The 21,889-nt window shown below is 43.0% G+C and overlaps 1 protein-coding gene across 1 annotated transcript; it reads right to left on the bottom strand.

Moving 5' to 3' along the window:
* Positions 1 to 938: 938 nt before the first annotated feature.
* Positions 939 to 20,423, bottom strand: LOC125906060 (BRCA1 associated protein). Its single transcript, XM_049604462.1, has 13 exons — positions 20,027 to 20,423; positions 19,604 to 19,765; positions 17,583 to 17,814; positions 17,308 to 17,497; positions 15,318 to 15,431; positions 14,836 to 14,984; positions 14,317 to 14,392; positions 14,081 to 14,219; positions 9,680 to 9,789; positions 9,515 to 9,604; positions 9,319 to 9,422; positions 7,138 to 7,277; positions 939 to 1,762 (listed from the first exon to the last, which is right to left on the bottom strand). The coding sequence occupies exons 1-13, from the start codon at positions 20,103 to 20,105 to the stop codon at positions 1,545 to 1,547; spliced, it is 1,803 nt and encodes a 600-aa protein (XP_049460419.1). The 5' UTR covers positions 20,106 to 20,423; the 3' UTR covers positions 939 to 1,544.
* Positions 20,424 to 21,889: the final 1,466 nt, after the last annotated feature.

Here is a 21,889-nt window from a genome sequence, read left to right as displayed (position 1 = left end):
TTCGAAGTCTGCTTGGGCGGAGACGGAGAGTATTTTCTGGTAGTGGTCAAGTGACGCATTAAAATCACTGCCAGTGGAAGCTGTTTGGAGCTGGAGCCGATAAATAACCGTGACTATGGTTGCAGCGATATACGGTTTCAAGGTATACAGTGATATGTAAGTGTAAAAAAATTGGACGTTTTAGCTCCCCTTTATTTTAGTTATTTTCTAAGGAGAAACTTTTTACACAAACTTCTATTAACAACATGTTTTCAAGTTTCAATTATTGTAATAAAATGTTTGTTCAACCAACAGTAACTTTTCTGTTTCATTCCTTTAAGATCACTCTGATTAAAATTAAATGTCTGCTGTCAGTCAGCCTGGTGAAGGCAGTTTGACCAGCCGCTGCTGCTAACAGACAGCTGTTTTTAATCATACAAATATTCCACTGTAGGTACTTTTAACTCATTGACTGTATCTACATTGATTGATCAGCTCCCTGTTGGTGTGGTCAGTCGAACACTGTTGATTACTTCCTGTGAGACTGACATTTAAACATAGTTTGGTGCAGTAAATGTCTGCTGTCAGTCAGCCTGGTGAGGGCAGTTTGGACGGCTGCTTCTGTGGTGACATCAGTAACCACCCAGTCACACTGCGGCACAAAATATGACGATGTCTGCAGCATGACAAAATTCTCCAAGTGTGTGACATAAAAGGAAAGTGTTGAGCAACACTTTTCTGTTGCAAATACGCCATTTCTGTCGAGCAACATTTAATCTTGATAATCTACATTAATTAACCTGTGATCACAAGAAAACAAGCTGTATTACCTCAAGATAATGAAATAATTAACTTGTGATCTCGAGATAACAGCATTTAAAAAAATAAATAACTGCAAGCACGGCTGCTGTCGACTTCTGTAGCTCAGTGTTAGTTTTAGAAACTACTGAGAAATAATATTGGAGAAAAACATTTCAGCATTTTACTTAAGAATAGACAAAAAACAGCCTGACAGGATTTAGGAAAACATCATTTTCCTTTACACAAAGCAAACATTTATCTACTAGTGTCTCTGTGCCAAATTTATCACATGTAAAAGAAAAAATCTTAAAATTGTAAAGAAATGTCAAACTTTGATTACAGGGTTTTAAACTGGGAACAAATGAACATAATGTTGATCTAATAAATACCACATGTAATCAAAATAGCTACTCTTTATAGATTTGAGAAACAGCAGAATATATTCACATCACACTGATGTCAAATATATTTTGAAACCAGAACCAAGTGTCGTCTGACGGAGCAAACCACCCACATGTTCCGCTTTTCTTCTGGTGGGAGCTACATTAAGTTAAGGTGGGAAATTGTGCAGGTTAATAATCATCACTTTCTATTCTTTCTTCAAACAGCTGAGTGTCACGTCTTCATTTCCTCCTCCAAGTGCTTTCTGGGGAACCACGATGATGCAGACACATGTTGACACACAGGACAGAGCTCAGCCAAATGTCCACACTGAGAGGCGGCAACAGTTTTCTAGCATGTTCCAGTAGATTTTACACCGCCGCCTACTTCCTCTTCCTGCCTCGGCCTCTCCTGCCTCTGCCAGAGGACGGGCCTGCTCCGGCGCCGTCTGACGGGCTGGCTGCGATGTTGATCTGTCCCTCCTGGATTTCACTGCGAGCCTCTGGAGGCAGGTGTTCGATCTGCTGCTGCGTCTCCAGATAAAACATCACGTCTCTAAGCTGCTCCTGGAGTTCTGCTATCGCCATGTCCTTACATTCACCTGTGAGATAAGATAACACTTTATTTATAAAGAGGGAAAACTGGTGAGAAGAATGCAAACATAAAAAGTCTGAGATAACAGTAAGGTGTGAACCAAAATGTATACAATATGTACAATGACAAAATCAGGTCATAAACTGTATAAAAATAAAAATGTAAACAGGTTAACGGCAGGAATCAGTCATAGAAATCAATGTACAACATCAGAGTTTAAGCATCGGGATACATCAGACAATACCAGATGTTTAATATATTTCAAAGACGAAAGCAAGATCAGGAATATGCTTTCTTAAACCTTTATGCCTGGTTCACACCACTCGACATTTCTGTCCGTTCCGACAGTCACTAAAGGCCCGTTTCCACCGCAGGAGCTTCGGGGTAATTTTACGGGGCCGGGCCCGTTGGTGTGTGTCTCCACCGCAGGAACCACCCACGAAGGACAGAGTTCCGGAACTTTTACAGGGGCTAAACAAGTCCCTGCCTCGGGGTAGGTACTCAGAACGGCCCTGAAAGACTCCCGGCTGGGGCTTGGGGTTTACTGGGTGCTGATTGGATATACTCAAGGCGGGACGTGACGTCAACAGAAAGCGACAAAATAGCCGGCATTTTTAAAACTCAGCAGACGAGGAGTCGCATTTTTAAAAGGAGTCGTAAGAAGAAAAGCAAGAAACGGAAGACAAATTGTCACGCAACGATTACGTCACATCCAGAGCCCGGTAACTTTACAGGAACCTTCCTCCTACTCCGCCCTCTCAGTGGAGACACGGCAGTTGAGAGGGCCGAGCGAGAGGACGTTCCTGTAAAGTTCCTGCCCCCCCAAATAGTACCAGGAACTTCTTCAGTGGAAACGGGCCTAAAGTCAGATTACGCAATTGTGGAGTCATGAAATCATGCCGTGACTTGGCCGACAGACATGGCACACTACACGATGGTCCACGACCAATCGTCCCCGGTCGTCTTTTACCACGTGTGTGATGTCATCAGGTTATTCTTGTCCTATTTTTATTCTTATTACTATTATTCCAGTCACAGCTACAGCTACATTTGAAGTACCTCTTGCAAACTACACAAGTCACTGAATCCTCCACAACAAGTTCCTGCAAATGTTTCACAATAAAAGACTTTTTAGAAAATGAAGGGATTCTCTAAACTGAAATGATGAGGGGCTTTTACTTTGAAACACATACAGGAAGTGTTGAGTTTGAAATGACAGCACGATGCATTAACTTTATCAAGGCAACAGGAGCGAATAAAAAGTAAAAATTTATAAACACAGAGGGATTAAGGTCCGTGTACTTCACGGGCATTCGTTTTTGGTTTCGAAATAACAAATTGAAACACGGAAAACCAACTATTATCCGTTTTTTTGTTTTGAAATTACCAAACGAAAAAGGAAAAAAACAATCCATCTCCCGTTTTTTTTTTTTTTGATAATAAAGAAAAGAAAAACGGAAAACAAATCGTTATCCATTATCCGATTTAATTTGGGAATTTAAAAAAAAACCCTGTGGGGAAACTCCTTTCTCTATTTTTTGTTTGTTTCTGCTCTGTGACCAGTGAGTTGCATTCGTGTGGTGTCAGAATAATCGGAAAAATTACTTTCCGACTGGGAAAACACATATGAACGCCCGCTCATGTCGGAAAAACAACTCGGAGATAATTTTGGAACAGGAGTTGCTGACTTGACTGAAATTGACGTCACTTTCACAGAAAACTGGCGGACGACAAGGAACGTTTGGTCCATGGTAATAAAACTTATTATTAATTCACGCATTGCATATCATTTTTTGCGGACATGTAATGTGTGATGTGGTATGCCGTTAGTTGCTGTCCATGTAGAGTGACCTAGATTAGTTAGGAAAGCTATTTATTAGCATAACATGTCAGATAAAGCCATGTGTTAGTAGTTTTAGGAAATGCACGTGCTCTGTATGTACATTTCATAGCTCTTATGTGCTCCATGAACGACCTGTCAAGAGATGTGTGTCATCAAAAAAAAAAGTGGTGGCTCGCTTGTGGTGAAAAATAAAGAAAGGAGTTTCCCACAGTTTTTTTGTTTTTTTCCGAAATTAAATTGAATAACGATTCGTTGTCCGTTTTTCTTTTCTTTATTATCAAATAAAAAAACGGGAGAAGGATCGTTTTTTCCTTTTCGTTTGGTCATTTCAAAACAAAAAACGGATAATTGGTTGGTTTTCCGTGTTTCAATTTGTTATTTTGAAATGAAAAACGGATGGCCGTGAAGTACACGGACCGATAAATCAATAACGGCCCGTTTATAATGTAGTCTGTTTCAAATGAAGCTGGTAGCCTCTGTAGTTTTAATTTTCTTACTTTATGTCCTCCATTATGAAGAAAGAACATTCTTGGCTAGCTTGATGCTAATGGCAGTACTCAGCGGGTTGATAGAGTGCCTCTGCTGTTTCCTTTTTACTCTGTGTGCTAACGTCCCTACAGGAAATATCTAAAAGGCTGGGCTGTTGTTGTCCTACAGTTTCCACGGCAGCAGATCGCTCTCCTATTGGTCAAAGTGACGGCTGTGACGGGAGAAGTCATGAAAGAAAATCAAACATGCTAGACTTTCTGTCAAGACGTCATGAGGCGTCTCAGACGTGGCGTCAGTTGTCGTCTGCTATGACTCACTACACAAGATGAAAAAATGGATTATCACGTACAACACTCGTTGTTTCCGAGCAGAGCCGACATCTTGCGATGCTGCGTCAGGCTGATATCGTGTAGTGTGAACCAGGCATTAGGTGTCAAGTGTGAAATAATGCTGTACAGGAAGAATGCTTTTTTATCAATTCACAAAATACAAAGTGAGCGAACAGAAGAAAAGTCTAAATCAAATCAATATCCAGTGTGACCACCCTTTGCCTTTAAAACAGCATCAGTTCTTCAGGTACACCTGCACACAGTCTGGGGCTTTATAGGATCATAGTCAGGTGTGTGATTGAGAGGTGCTCAGCTGTGTAGGAGGCTTCAAACTGGGTGAGGAGACAGTTTGAGATCACAGGTCATACACCATGACAAGACTGAATATAAAGTATCATGACGAAGCATCACCCACATCACATTTACAGCTCCCTGAACATGTAAACCCAAGATGAACTACCAACTCTCTGCTTTAAATAACTCACATATGCTACAGAATGTATACAACACCCACTGTGACTGCTGGCCGACACACAGCTGTGGGAACTTCCTGTTTGTACAAGAGACTGAGATAAACATTTAGAACTACAAATATTAACCTACACAGCTATAAATCATCATCATCATCAATTACTGACAAATAAACAAGGGGTAAATCAACATGTATCCTACAGATAAGCTACTGTAGCTAGCTGCTGTAAACACCCAGTGGACCTGCACTGACTGATGATGTAACCAGGCTGTGAAGACGGAGTAACGTGTGCCCTGTAGCCCGAGGAGAAGTTGTACTTACATCCTGTGCTGCTGCTGTGCTAACCAGCTAAACCCAGGATGGTGAAATACTCCGAGTGGCGTAAACTTTCAGGGAAATGCTTCACAACACAAAAACAGAAGCTGCAGAAGCAACTGATAACGCTGCAGCAGCCATGTCGGAGTCCATTCGTGTTCATCCAGAGCTGTCAGTGCAGAGGTTATTGTTTTAGGCATTGTGACGTGGCTGTAGGGATGGAAATGTTGGTCAGCTGCTGCACCACTGTGGCCCAGAAATATCTCAACAACTATCAGATGGACTGCAAGAAAATTTGGTTGAGTTTAGCTGGGCGGCGTAAAACTCCAGCTATGTATATTTAAAATATGCTAATATAAAGGGCCAAAACATTAAAGGGATAGTGCACCCAAAAATGAAAATTCAGCCATCATCTACTCACCCATATGCCGAGGGAGGCTCAGGTGAAACAACTTTTTATGTCGGGGCTTCAGGACACTTGGATCACTGCGGACGAGCAGTATGGAAATATTTTGTGGTTTCAATGATGTGTTTTTGGACGTTTGAATCTGGGGCGCCGTCAGCCTCCATTAGGTGGAGTTGTGTTGCTACCTCCTCTCCCCTTGGATCTCTGCAAGTGATGTGAGGACTCTAAAACTTCACCTGAGCCTCCCTCGGCATATGGGTGAGTAGATAATGGCTGAATTTTCATTTTTGGGTGCACTATCCCTTTAACAAACCCTGAGTTACAAATATTTAAACACATTTTGCAAAATAACTTCTCTCAACATAATCTTCACAGCGCAAAGACACAGACACAGCCTGGATTTATTTACACAGTGCTGATCAAACTTGAGTCACCTAGCAAAGCGAGCGAGCTAATGTGTAATGCATGAGTGTAACCACAGCATTACAGGATCAAACTCCGACCACAGTCACACAAAAACAAAATTAGTCAGCTCTGTTAACACATGCGAACAGGAAACGTGGTAAATATAAAAGTGCTTATGTTAAGTGGTGGTTGTGTTCAGTGTGTCACATTAACGCAAAATCTGGATGAAACTTTCTCATTAAAACAAGTGAAATGGCACAAAGTGTGTGTGTCTGCTCGGCATGAACACAGCGCTCATACGCTGGGGAACATTTGTTTAAACAGTCGTCATCCTCAGGGCCGAGCGCTGGAGGAAAATACAGGTATGTTTAAACTGTAGACCTGAAATTTCCATTCAGACCTCTCAGCTGATTCATGTTGCCCTCACGCACAGTGCTGAAATGTCAGTGTGTGTGTGGTATAAATGCTGCTCTCAGGACGTTCCTGTTTCAAACACACTGATACAAAGAGGAGGGCTTGTTTATTAAGAAGTGCTGAGTGAAATATCCTCAATCCTAACAATTAAAAACCATGATTGTAATTGTCCCATGAGGTGGACTGAGCTGATTTAAAGACGACAATTTCTGGATACTGACATTCTTTGACTCTGTCCACCTCCTGTCGACCTGCTGATGTGACTCCAGCTGCTATTTGTTTATGATTTGCAAATACATTGTAATATAAATGAGGAAGTGCTCTCTGGCCGCTGGCCCCAGACACAAAAATAAACCCGTCATTCAAGCACATGCGACCCTTTTCTCTGTGAGAGTATACCACGATCTGAACGTCATTCGACACATTCCTGTTACGTATCCCTCCCAAGCATCGTCCTGTTGCTCTGGATTCTTTAGCCTGACACTGTAAATGAGCAGCTAGCTTATCTGGGCGCAGCAACATGTGAGCTGATATACGTAGAGATGCACCGGGATGTTTCAGGGATCTGTATCGGCTGAAATAAACATGATCAAGTTACTCTACTCTGCCGTGTTTTGTCCCGTTTCGTCCACCACCTTTGTGAGGTGATGGATGCAAGGACAGATAAAATGTTTACATCAGTTATCGTCGCCGCCTCCTCCTCACTCACCGCTCTCTCTCCCTTTGCGTTCCTCCTCTGCCAGCTGGGCCTGCAGCTGCGTCTGATTGGCTCTCAGACAGCGGTTCATCTCCTGCTCCTCCTTCAGCTCTTGGCTCAGCTTCACCACTCGACTGTTGAGCTGAGTGCACCTGAACATACAAACACAGAATGAGCTGCGTGTTGCCAAGTTCTCTGCACCAAAGCATCTGAAGGAGCTGATTATTACAGATTTGGTTTCATTTTTGTAGCTCTGTCTGTAACGGATAATTTACTGGGACATTTTAACGGAGTGCATTTCCACTTGTCATAGCAGGAGAAGATGTGGCAACTAACCCTAACCCTGTGAATCCATGAAGCACAAGGCTGAGAGGAAAGGCCTCTTGTATTTATGTCATATTGTATATTTTTTTTTCTCTTAAAATTATACTAATAATTATCACTTAAAGGGGAACTAGTGTTTTTTCAACCTGGGCCCTATTTTCTGATCTACTTTTGTCTAAATGAGTGATAGGATGTTCGATATGTGACATGTCTCCAGTATGAAGCTAGGGCTGACCTGCCTGCAGCCCGTGAGCGCACGCTATATTAAATAATAGGGCACTCAGACAGCGTCAAACAACGTCACAATACGTCCACTAAAAGTGCATTTTTTTCACACAGATAGGCTCGGATTGTTAGTATAATTATCTGACAACATAACGGAAAGGAGAAATGAAAGTGTGTGTTTACCTTTAGCTGGATTCAGACATGTTCCTCTGCCTGTTGCTGCTCCCTGTCTCTCCTCGTCCGCTCCTCAGTTTCAATGAGCTCTGCGTCCGTGTACGTCCGTGTACTCTGTGTTCAAATAAATACTCATCAAATTCAAATGGCTCATCCAGATCCAGTTGGTCAAAATTGGGTACAAATTCGGACATGTTTGTTGTGGCAAGTCAAAACACTCAGAGAGTGAATGTCTGGCTCTGAAATCTCACGTCTCGCGAGATTTGAGTTGTTGCAGGAAGTTACCGTTGAAGTGACCTCACAAACGTGAGGAGTTACTCTGTTTGGAGTAGTCATGGCTGAATTTTGACCCGATTCTGACCAACTGGATCTGGATGAGCCATTTGAATTTGGTGAGCGCCCGTATTTATTTGAACACGGAGTACACGGACGCACATGGACGCAGAGCTCATTGAAACTGAAGAGCGGACGAGCAGAGAGAAGGAGCAGCAACAGGCAGAGGAACATGTCTGAATCCAGCTAAAGGTAAACACACACGTTCATTTCTCCTTTCCGTTATGTTGTCAGATAATTATACTAACAATCCGAGCCTATCTGTGTGAAATAAATGCACTTTTAGTGGACGTATTGTGACGTTGTTTGACGCTGTCTGAGTGCCCTATTATTTAATATAGCGCGCGCTCACGGGCTGCAGGCAGTTCAGCCCTAGCTTCGTACTGGAGACATGTCACATATTGAACATCCTATCACTCATTTAGACAAAAGTAGATCAGAACATAGGGCCCAGGTTGAAAAAAAACACTAGTTCCCCTTTAAGGGTCTGTACACATGCTGCGTTCTTTGCGCCCACATATACATTGTTTTCAGTGTAGACACGAGTGCCTATTTTTCAGGGCGTGATGACTGCACCCTGAGATAAACTGACTTCTGGAACACAGCAGTGTGCACCACGTCGTGTGACGAGGACCAACCACTCACAGCTGACAAATATTTCCCTTCTTCCGTAAATAACAGTCTGTGATAAACATGGAGGAGAAGTTGATCATGTCAGTGTAGGGCTACCCAGAGCTTTGCATCTGTCCCACAGACGGCAGGCCTACACACTTATAAACAGCTGCTGGAAGAAGATCAGCTCTGCACTCAGGGTTTCAGCTAACTAGGCTATGATACGGTGCTTGTTAAGGCTGCTTCGCAACCTCAGAGGCAACCTGCCGCCACACTCACAAGAGTAGCGCCCAGAGCCCGACCTCGTGTTTCCCAGGTGGCTGAAGATGCGTCATGTGTACAGCCCCTGATGGGGATCAGGCTAACGAAAGCAAAATTAATTTAAACTGACATCCTTATTTAAGAGCACTTATTCCTCTCGAGGAAATACAACAAACATAAAACAAGACAGAAAACAGATCACGAGATAACGAGCCCAAAAACCAAAACACACTAAGTAATGCGGACAGGTCAGTCTTCACCTACTTCTTCTCCACGCTCTGCTTGTCTTTGCTGATGTCTGCGAACCGTCGCTCCAGGTTATCACAGCGCTCCAGGGTCTCCTTAAATTTAGCCTTCATGTTGTTTATCTGAGAGAAGGACGCATGAGGATCAGAAAAAAGGTGCATGAAAACAATTAGACCTACTGAGAGACGTCTGTACTGTATGTCACACTCAGTACCTCCTCGGCCGTCTCCTTCTCCAGATGAACGATCTTATTCTCCCAGTAAATCCTCTGAGACTCCAGTTGACTCGTCAGCAGGTACGAGTACTGCACACAGGGACAACTGATTACAGCGTGTCTGCGTGGATTGAGCAAACAAAGTCACAAATAAGAAAAGCTCACCTCTAGTTGAAGAGCATCAATTTTCTCAGCGTGGCAGGTGTCTCCCTCACACTCATACTGCACCATCTTCCCGTCAGTCTTACTGGCCACCAGCCGATGCACGTAGTTGTCTGGAAACGCAAAGATCACCAGGTAGAGCAATGAAAAATACATATAGGTAATTTTAAAGTTCTTCCATTGGATTAGAGCTCAAACAATCAATTAAATCGACACTGGGAATTAATTTTTTTGGCGATCGCTTCTTTATTCTAGTAATTTATTCAGCAAAAAATGCTCCTTAAACTTGAGGATATGCTGTTTTTCTCTGTTTTATATCTTTGTAAACTGAATATCTTTGGGTTTCTAAATGTTGGTCAGACTAAGCAAGCAGTATGAATACTTCACATCTGACTCTGGGAATTTATAATGGTAATATTTCACTAGTTTATGACACATTTTATAGAAACAAATAATAATTAACTGAGAAAATAATGGTTCTACATTGACTCATTGACTCCAGTTTGGCTTGAGTGTCGGACGTTCCTTGGTGAGAACGAGGTCTTGAAGGAAATGTTTGCTCACTGAAGACGTTTTGCTTTTTTAATTCATATTTGGTCGACTTTAAAGCCCAGACACACCAAACTGACAAAGAACTTGTGGTGACAAAGGCCGACTGCTGTGTCACCTCACGTTGCCATTGTCTTGGCCATAAAGTTGCGCTTAAACACACTTGTTTCCAGCAGCAGCACCTGATCAGCACCAAAGCAGACACACACGGTGCTTCTCCAAGTCAAGAAAGGATCCTTAAACCTCTGCATTTCAAGGAGGCTACATCATCGAATCTCGCCAAAGGACTGTTCTAATCTCAAGGACCCTTTCAAGGAACTTTCAAGGATGCATGTGTTTATCCTCAGTGTGAATGAAGTACCCACAGTTCCTTACGCACGATCTGTCGTAACTGGAGGTGACGCACACTTGGACACTCGCTGGCCTGTTCTAATGTGTTCACTTAGTGCTGGCAGGGAGTCTTGCCCAGCCTCTGTAGGACCCGACTTGGAAGGACCTGTCCTATTAAAGGAAGCATCTTTGACTCTGAGAAGCACCGACTGTTAGAGACCAGCTGGTGAACACAGTTAGCAGCCACATCTAAGGATTTGGGGACAATGGGCTCAATTTTAGGTCCTACACTTTTTAATCTCTATATGTTACCGTTAGGAGATGTCATCAGGAGACACAGCATTAACTTTCACAGCTATGCTGATGACACACAGCTTTACATGGCCGTGTCTCCTGATGACACAGGGCCCATTGATGCCCTTTTTAACTGCATTTTAGACGTCCAGTCCTGGATGGCTGACAACTTCTTGCAGCTCAACCAGGACAAAACTCAGGTCTTAGTCATCGGTACAGGTCCAGAGAGAGAGAAACTGGAGAACAAACTCCAGGCACTGTCTTTTAATCTGGGTGTTACATTTGATTTTAATCTCAGTTTTGAATCACACATACGAGATGTTACCAAAAAGGCTTTTTATCATCTTAAGAACATCTCCAGAGTGCGCCAGTTTCTCTCTCAAGCTAATGCAGAGACTCTTATCCATGCTTTTATTACCTGCAGAATTGATTATTGTAATGCCCTCCTCTCTGGTCTTCCTAAAAAGAATATCTCACAGCTTCAGCTGCTGCAAAATTCTGCTGCACACATGCTGACGAAGACCAGAAGGAGAGCTCACATTACACCAATTTTAAAATCTCTGCATTGGCTACCTGTATCTTTTAGAATAGATTTTAAGGTTCTTTTATTAGTTTATAAATCTCTTAATGGTCTTGGTCCTTCTTATTTATCTGATTTGCTTTTACCATATGAGCCCAGTAGAGCCCTCAGGTCCTCAGGTAGTGATCTTTTAATAGCTGCTAAAGTTAGAACCAAACCGTACGGTGAGGCATCATTTCATTACTATGGCCCCCATCTGTGGAACAGTTTACCTGAGGACCTGAGAGAGATGTGTGAAATGTGGGCTGGGAGGGTGGGTGGGTGGGGTTTTGTATTTCATTTTGTATTTTATTTTGTACCCCCTGATCCTTTCCTGCTTGTGTTCTGTAATGTACAGCACTTTGTGATACATTTTATGTATGAAAAGTGCTCTATAAATAAAGTGATTGATTGATTGATTGATTGATTGAAACAAAACAGAGCTGCAGCTTCAAAGAACTTTTGTTTCTGAGCTCAAGAATCAACTCTGAATCTTGACTTATAAACCAACCAGGAGGAGACGTCTGTAAAGGTTTACTCTGCAGGACTGAATGTAAACATGCTTGCCAGTTAAAGTAAAAACTAACCCCAGATTCACTCTTGTTTGATGTTTCGCCTCACTATATTTATGGGTTGTTTTTTTGTCTCTTTGATGTCTGCTGCTCACAGTCTGGTACCTGGTTGCTTCCTTTTTATAAAGCCCCGACCTCACCTTAGCGCTGCGGGGGTACACGCTCATAAACAGTCCCTAACAAAGAAAATAAGAAGATAAAAGCTGAGAGAAATACTCCGTCAGTCTGAGAGTGGGTCATAAGTCATGATAGAGAGGAGAGTCTATATATTGTTAATTAGAAAAGATCCTGCAGAGTATTTCTTTAAAGAGCTCGGGGGAGTAGAAACTTAAACATCTACATTCCCATGATAACCGGGAAACACGATGAAAAGACCCCGGACAGCTACTATACTGTTGTACTTAACTTCTAACAGAATATTTCTAAACTGTGCTTTTGCTACTTTTACTTTAGTGGGTAATCAGAGTACTTCTTTCATCGCTGCTTATTAGCCATAACAACTTTATAAAGTTATGAACAAGGCTGTCTCAGATTATTGAGGTGTCCTGCTGCCCTCTAGTGGCTGTGATTAACACAGCATGAATAGCCACACATTCTTGGCCCCAGAGATGTAGCGCCCTTTCCAAATAGGACCCTCCTCACTTCCACTCCTTCATGGAGTGTCACTCTGTTTGTAATCACCTTCAGAGCTGAATGAAGCACCCTTCATTAGGGCGTAGAGTATAAATGAAGCAGCAAGAAACGGATCGGATTGAAGAAGCCATGTAACCTTGGAGAAAATTAAAACTTACTTCCATTACGTTCTTCATGTACGCTATCACTTTTATTTCATCTGAATGTGCTGTTATTGTTTACCTGAATTTTTGCAGATTATCTTTTGTCATTGAAATTAACAAATAAATCACTGAATCAATCAATGAATCAATAGAAATAAACTGTACATCCAAACATCTTTGATGCCATTTCTTTTCCTTGTGTTGTAAACATCTCATTTTCCACTCTGATGATGTTTAGGCTGAAAGCTGCTTAGTTTTTACAGCAGTCTCTGCAGATACATAACACTTAGCAGTGAAATAAACACTCAGGTGTGAACACAGCAAAACAACCGGACTGAGACCTTCTTGAAGAGGTGGTCTCAGTCCGGTTCCAAAGGAACTCTGGTGCGGTTGGTTTGTGGTGAGAAGGTGTTGCGACCTGGATGTGAAGCAACTGCAGTCACATGACACATTGTTTGGGTTAAACATGAGCATGTTACAGTCCTGGAGGATTATTAATGTGCACCTCCTCCTGTACTGCCTTAATATGCACATTCAGCACATCCAATGCATCAAAACATTGTTTTCTAGTTGGAGCCGCACTCGTTTTCAAACTGTATGCTTTGACTAAAATGAACAATGACAGCAATATAGTCCACGATGAGCAGCGCTAAAATCAACCTGCGTAGTTGTCCCTCCATTGTGACATTAGAAAGTGTCACATTTATCTTGCAAGTGTACTCTTCTTCAACGTTTGCTTTACTTCCTGGATTTTTCCCACATGGAAATTCTGACCAATCAAGAGCAGCTTTCTCACACAAGGCATTTGATCTGGTCCTCTTGTAAATGCTGCCGTGAGAACACCAACCAACTCTAGGCAATTATACAACTTTGGAACAACATGAGTCCCTGATTCAGACCAAAGGAGACCACTCTAGGGCTGACAGCAGCCTTAAGTAACTAGAGAAGAGGACATTTGTTCTTAAATACATTGAGGCCTTTGAGTTGTTAACGTTGGTATGACAATATTAGATGTCTGTCTCAGTTTGAGCAGTTAACGTTTGTGAGCACAGTTGGACGGAACTGTATTTATAAGCAGTGTCCTCCAAGACAAACACAATCTGGCGTTGCACATGGTCAGGAAGTCAGAATCAGGGTTTTATAACTCACGTCCACTCCCTACTAGCTGGCTTAAGATGGCTCTTAATGTGGTGGACCACGGAAATGGCGTGGGAGTGGGTAGGGAGGGAGTGTAGAGGTTGGTTTGGTTGCAATTTACGATCACCTTCCTCAACTGGCAACACGTGCCTGTTTACACAAACAAACACACACACAGCTTCAGTACCTCCTGCGTAGTCCCAGACTCTGTGGTTGGTGAGCTGCATAGCGTACGTATGCTGTGTCTCCTCAAAGTGCTTGTAGGCATGCCGGCTGACGTAGCGACCACATCCGATGTGCCCGCAGATCAGACAAATCCACAGGTTCTACAGAGAGCAGAGAAACGTGGGATCAGGAAAGATTCAATAAAAAACAAAGGTGAATTAATTTACAGAGCGACACAGACGGACTGATGTCAGTTACCTCCTGCACTCCGCACTCAAAGCACTTGTTCTCTTCAACAGGTTCTGGTGTTTGACAGTACCTACACACAGGACACCTGAAAAACAGAGCACATACACAGTCAGCTATTGTCACACATGTGTGTGTCCTTTGTGACACAGAAGAATACACGTTAAGAGGAGGACAAAAACAAACATCACATGACACGAAGCCCGGAGAAAAAACCAGTTGACTAAGAATCAGGTGAAAGAGCAGCATGTGATTCTGTCGTTAGTGAGAAGGTTCCTTTATGTACAGGGTTGTAGATCGGTCATATATCGAAACTGTATCTCATGAACTGTGTCACACATGCAGCATGAGTGTCACACAAAGATAAAGTCAAGGCAGATGGACAGAGCTGATTTTATAGTCACATCCTTTGGAGAGAAGAGGTCAGAAATAAGCTGATCTCTGAGGTAACATGTCGTAACACAGGACGGCAGGGTAACTCCAGGTGTGTGTGTGTGTGTGTGTGTGTGTGTGTGTGTGTGTACAACTCACGAGGAGTCCTCCCACCGCTGGAGACACTGGCTGTGAAAGCTGTGGTTGCAGAGAGTGGTGAGGATGCCGTTAACGGACTCGTCCATTCTCTCCAGGCACACGGTGCACTTCGGCAGCTCGGTCAGCTCCATCACCGGCAGACTGGCTCCCTGAGGAGGGAGGGAGGGTGAGGCAAAGAGGGGAAGGGGAGGAGATTAGAGAGAGGAAACTATCCGTGAATCTGTCGATCCTGAACAAACTGATTTCACACATTTCTTTATACAAATCATACAGCACTTTTCAAATCTAAATCACAAAGTGCTTCACGTGGTTGAAACTGGAAAACAAACATTTCAGCACTGCCATTAAATAAATTATGTTTTCAATGATCAATTATCACGTTGTTGCTGATCATTCTTCTGCTGACCGACATACTCTCACATTGCCAACATGTTTCAGCTCTAATCAACCGTTACAGAATGGATTTCTATGGTTATATTTACCTCCTCAGACCTGATAACCTCGGCCCGCTCCACATACACCAGCTGACACACTGCTTCCTCTATGGAGTTGAACTGGCGGCCATTACACGCTGTGTAAAAACTGTCTGCGTCTGCCTGAAATCAAACAGAGAAGAAAACAGCAGCATCACGTCAGATAGTGTCAGAAGTGTAGAGGCACAAACTTCCACATACAATACACAGAGTCCAAAGTCTGAAGCTGCAGACTAACAGTGTGCATGCATCAGAGGAAACAGCCCATGGATGTTATCAAGCAGGAAACTGGGAAGTCCTGTGTGTCTGAACTTCCCTCCAGGTTATGAACACTGCACAGTAGTTACAGCTGACAGTGAAAGCTCACAGCTCAGCTCATCTTTAGGCAACGACAGGAACACAAATCACACAGCGACCTCCTGAAATCTAAGGATGATATTGGGAAAAGACCAGTGTTGTAAATTAGATGAAAAACATGGGAGGTGATTCTTTCAAACACCAGGGAATATATCAGAGAAGCCAGAGGCAAATTTATTCAATTGAAAATGAGACTCAACATAACAGGCAGACTTAAAGACGATCTGTGTTGGAAATGCAGAAAAGAACATGGCACATATGCATTATGGGAAAGTCCTGGAGTTTCTCCCCTGTGGAGGAACGTTCTGGATTATATTGATAAATGGTGAGAATGTGAACTGCCAAGACTACATCTGCATCTTATTGAAAACTGGTCTTATAACCTGTGCTCTGATAATTCTAAGGTGTTAGAAGGAGCCTCAAACTCCTACACTTAATATAGCTCTGTCTCCACCAAACCCTTTCAGTCCAGCACCTCTGGAACCAGCAGTAAGCCTTCAGACATGGTACCTAGACCCTCGGTGTGTTCAGACAGACTCTTAAATGTGGGCGGGGTTGTTGTCACTCACTGCTCCGTCCAGCACTCGCTGTATTTCCTCATCAGCGGTGACACAGATGGAAGTCTGCACCTGGTTTATCGTCCACAGAACGAGGCTGCACGCCCACATTTTCACAACAAAATAGAACAGGCTGCAGTGAGAGTCTCTCTCCATGGGATATTTCAAAATAGCAGCTTTGTGCATTTAGTCCTTCTCAGGCAAGCTCAGGGGTTTAGTGTTGCTGTAGCCCACAGGAAGTGAGGATTAGAATATATGACCTTCACATAATCCGCTCCAAATGAATCTATATTTTTAAAGTCATTACTAAAAGTGTGTGTCATATAAAAACTAAAGTGATGGTCAAAGTTGTCACAGTGAAATTTAAGGTGTGCTGATGGATTCACGTCATCAACTCATGCATTGAGTAACATTACAAGTTAACGTTCCACCTTAAAAGTCACCGGCAGTCGGCCCAGTGAATGAAGTGATTTTTTTCTCTTTCATTTTATAGTTGTAGTTTACTGATGTATGAACAGAGGTTACATAAAACCAGAGTGAGCGTCCTCTACTGACCAATCAGACTGCAGGGTTTCTAGCTCCACCTTTTAGTACCAGATCTGTGTGCTAGGTACCCCAACAGAGGGGGGACCAAACATGGGGACGCTAAGGAACGCTTCTGTTGGTACCATCCACAACTTTTACTGTGGAGACAAAGCGAACTGAACTGAACTGAACTGAACCAAACTGCTCGGTGAAACAGGGCTGACGTCGATAGTCCAAATGATGGAAACTACTGCGTGTGACAAGATACTGGGAAAATGAACAATGGGACAGTTTCAGTGGATATATGTGTCTTGGGGGAACAATCTGATCATGTAAAGACACGTATGATGCTGTATAGTCCACTTTATTAGTGACACGTTTCTCTAATGATTGCCTCACCACTGTGACTGAATTGCTGCACTTCCTGTATTAATGTCTGTCGATATTGTTTTAGACTTCCTGCCTGTTTGTTTTTGTTTGCCACGTTATTTCGTTAAAAAAGTAATAAAAATATGAATAACAAAAAAACATCTGTAATCATAGTTCTGTTGAGATCTCACCTGTGTACAGAACTTAATCAGAACCATGTACTGGTTCGGGGTGGAGTCCCGTATGATCTTCATGTGCTCCATGACCTCATTAAAAGGTGCCAACAGCTTCATGAGGTCATGGCTGGTCATGGTGGCGGGGACCGTCAGGATGCACACCATTGCGCTGCGTCTAACATCTTCAGTCAGTGATGTCATTTTGCTGCAACAACAACAACAACGACAACACATATTGAAACAGTAGACGACCCCTGAAGATACAGACAGACACGTCAGCTGTAACTCACTTGGTCTTGTAAAGGTGCATGATGCCGTGGATGATTTCCACTGATGGGTTCCCGCTGAAGAAGGAGATCTGGTCCGGCAGCTGTTTGGAGGGGGAGTCGGGAGCAGCGCCTGTTGCCTCGCTGCTGTCCTGTGAACCCTCGGTGACCTCCAGACTGTCGGCTTCAGTCTGTGCAGCCGGAGCTTCACTGTCCTGCTCTGCTGAACCACCGGGGTCTTCACCGCCTCCTTTATCTACAGCGACAAAGCAGTCGTTTCATCATCTGATGCACTTAAAGGATAAAGATGGCAGTATTCTAGATTTTTGTAAATGTCAACAGATGCCATTAAAAGAGCAAAACCAACAATGTGTTTGTCGTTTCTCAATACTGTGACTTATTTTTTAAAAGGCTCAGTGATTTCCTAAAACAGCTGGCCACTGTAGATTTCTTTTTGACAAGCGTATCGTAATTTACAGTGTCACTGCACTATGTAATATCCAGTTCATATTCAGTTTTGTTTGAGTGTGAGAAAATGAATTTAAAGAAAGGAAAATAAAAAATCCACGTGTACAGAAACACAGAAATGTGCGTTGTACTTCATAAATGGATTTGTATTTGCATCGCACCTTTCGAGTCTCGTCTAACATAAGAACAATACATGAACTTAAATACATAAAGACGCTGTAGTTTTTAACAAACGTTACTCAAACAGAAGGAGATAACGCATTTGTTGGGGACTATTTTCAATGGCGGATTAATCCACATTTGGGGCGACTGGTAATGGAAGGAAAGATTGGGGCAGATCACTCCCAGCTAGTCAATTTTTTTGAGTCACTCCCCTCTGGCAGGAGGCGGCGGTTCATCAGGACCAAGAACTCAAGCCACAGAAAGTTTCCTCTCATCAGCAAGATCTCGGATCCCCGCTGACACCGACTCCCACACCGCCCCCTACTATCCCAGTACACTGCACATATTCTCTATACCGTGAATTCTGCACATTCCTGGACCAATATTTTGCATCCTGCATAAAACTTTACACAAGGCCCCGATTGACCGGGCCGGGGCAGGTAAAGTGCCATGTCAGGCTGGCAAACCTGTTGTCTGTGAGGGACAGGAAGCGTCTAAAGGTCTGCTCCAGGACAGTCGGAGTCCAGCAGAGAGACTTAAGCTCCCTCTGGGAGAAATATGTCGCCCAGTGTTTTGTGTTTCCCCCGTTGTTTTTCCAGCATACAGCTGATCCCCATCACTCCTGATCAGGGTGGATATAAATGAATGAAGGAGCAGTAGTGCCGGTGCCAGTGGGCCAGAAGGCTGTGACACTGTTGTGTCTTCAAGACTCGAGTAACAAGAGAGTGCTTTCTCTTAGTGCTGTGACATATTGGTTCCCTGCTATGGGTGATCCGGGTCCCTTTTGGAGCTCGTTTTTCGTTGGTGGTCCTTTTTCTTCCTTCAAACTGGCGATTTGTGTGGCTCTCCTTTTTCTTCTTTTGAAGGATCCCTCTGTGTTCATGGTGTTACTCTCACCATCCCCTAGACCTCTGGCGGGGACGTAACACCCAGAAAGCAGAGGGAACTATTAGCCTAATCTAATCACATCCTGTCTTGTGAATTCACCTTAGTGCCCTCAGGCCGGCATGACAAAGCACCCCATAGAAAAAGAAATCGCTATTCCGAGTCCTTTATTCCTTCAACTATCAGGCTGCTGCATTCTGACAGTAGTCTTTGCAAATGATCGCCAGATTTTGTAACCACATATCGGAAGTTTATTTACTCTGTGTTCTTTTCTTCACACAGCTGACAAGCTCAGTGATACTCAAGGAAAGTGCAACATACTGGACTGTTTATCGACATTTACTAATTTATCATTTTTGCCTAGTCAGTGTGTGAGTCAGTATGGGACCACATGAAGTGCCAGTGAGCATCTTTTGCCCATGTTTTGTTCTCTCTGACATATTGCTTCCATATATAAAAGGTGTATATAAGATGTATTATTTCCAGAGCCATGCTGCCTGTTGGTTTTAGAGCACCCTGCATGTCCTCACCTGGGCTGGGCTCAAAGGTCTCTATCACCATGTCCCCCATGGCCCTGCTGCCAATGTGCTGGTGCAGAACAGCTGTTCTTTCCAGATCCGTCTTCCCACTCAGAGTGTGTTTGGCTACACCCAGAGCTTTCTCCTGCAGCTCCTCATCTGACATGCCTTCAGCTGGACACAACACAGACAAGACAAAGTGTCCCTTTAAGCTCTGCTGAGTATCTCAATATAACGGGCAAACATTATTAAAGTGTTTGTTGTAGCTGGGTCAGGTTAACTCAGTGGTTCATTTCTACTTTTGCCAGCATTTACCAGGCTAACAGCTGATGTAAAGATCTCCAGTCTGCAGCTCTTGTCACTTGCTTGTTAGCTTCCCTGCTAACTCAGCACAAAAGCAGTGACTTTAAACGTTTATCAGGAACTTAAACTCACCAGCTGAGTACTGGAAACCTTGTGGAGAAGGAGACTGGTCGGCTAATTCCAGACGGATAACGACCAGAGACACACTCATGTGTTTTCAAAGACACGGACACTTTTACAAAGAACAAAACAAACCTCGGTGACAGCTAGCTAACTGACTAGCTAGCAAGCTAATTAGCTAAGGGCTAAATACAACTAGCCGTAAAGGCAGTAAAAGCTAAACGCCCTTCTGTCCAGTTAAACCAGTATGTTCGTCATACTGGTTCTGTCTCCTCCGACCATTAACACAAACATTACATTTGTGTTTTGAACGCTAATGCGCGGTCTAAGACTTTAGTTAGCCTCCTTACTCTGTACTCACAGCTGTTTCTAGCATGCTGCTCTTCTTCGTGTACGACATGACGCAGCAGTAATAACACTCGGTGTTTTGCCGCCACCCACAGGACTGACTGTGTACTGCACCCGTCAGAGATTAAATACAAGGGACTGTTCTTTACTCTCCAGAGCAGCGGGGCTTGTTTTGTTATTTATTTTAATCTTATCAATTTATGGATCCTTTTGTCTACAAAATGTAAGACAATAGTGAAAGTTACCCACAACAATTCCCCAGAGTCAAAGCTGACTTTGCTTTTGTTCCCCAAACAGTTCCCAAAACGCCCAAAGATTAAGAGAAGATCCCCTTCTGTTCCTGAGATATGATGCTGAGTAATGGCCAGAAAAGTGTTTTATACAGAACTTGATAATGTCACTGTGAAGTTGACCTCTGACCTTTTGGAGATAAAATGTCATCACTTAATTATTGTATTCTACGAGACATTTCTGTGAAGTTTTGTCATAACTAGTGCATGAATTCTTACATTTCGTCCAAAACCATGATTTGTGAGGTCACACTGACCTTTGACATTCAACCACCAAATTCTAATCAGTTCATTGTTGAGTCCAAGTGGACATCTGTGCCAAATTTTAAAAACTTCCCTCAAGGCGTTCTTGAGGTATCACGTTCATAAGGTAACAGTGGCCTTGACCTTTGACCACCAAATTCTAATCAGTTCCTTGTTAAGTCCAAGTGGACATCTGTGCCAAATTTAAGGAAATTCCCTCAAGGCATTCTCGAGATATCACATTCATAAGAAGTCGACAGATGAGGTCACAGTGGACGTTTGTGCGAAGAAGAAGAGAAGAAACTCTGTGACAGAAGCAAGATCGCAGTGACCTTGACCTTTGACCACTAAATTCAAACCAGTTCATCAGTGAATCCAAGAGAATGTTTGTGCCAAATTTAAAGAAACTCCCTAAAGGTGTTCTTGAGCTATCATGTTCATAAGAATGAGATGGACAAGGTAACAGTGGCCTTGACCTTTGACCACCAAATTCTAATCAGTTCCTTGTTAAGTCCAAGTGGACATCTGTGCCAAATTTAAAGAAACTCCCTAAAGGTGTTCTTGAGCTATCATATTCATAAGAATGAGACAGATGAGGTTATGAAGACCTTGACCTTTGTCATTTGACCATCAAATTCTCATCAGTTCATTGTGGAGTCTAAGTGGATGTTTGTGCAAAATTCTCTCAAGGCGCTTTTGAGATATTGTCTTCATAAGAATGAGAAAGACGAGGTAACAGTGGCCTTGACCTTTGACCACCAAATTCTGATCAGTTCCTTGTTAAGTCAAAGTAAACATTTGTGCCAAATTTGAGGAAATTCCCTCAAAGCATTCTCGAGATATCACATTCATAAGAAGTAGACAGATGAGGTCACAGTGGACGTTTGTGCCAAATTTGAAGAAACTCCCTCAAGGCCTTCTTACAATATGATGTTCATAAGAATGAGACAGACGCAAGATCACAGTGACCTTGACCTTTGACCACTAAATTCAA

The sequence above is a fragment of the Epinephelus fuscoguttatus genome, linkage group LG18 (assembly GCF_011397635.1).
Source record: "Epinephelus fuscoguttatus linkage group LG18, E.fuscoguttatus.final_Chr_v1".
NCBI classification, from domain to species: domain Eukaryota; kingdom Metazoa; phylum Chordata; class Actinopteri; order Perciformes; family Serranidae; genus Epinephelus; species Epinephelus fuscoguttatus.
Note: the sequence above shows the minus strand (reverse complement) of the source record. Positions and strands in the feature narration are given on the sequence as shown.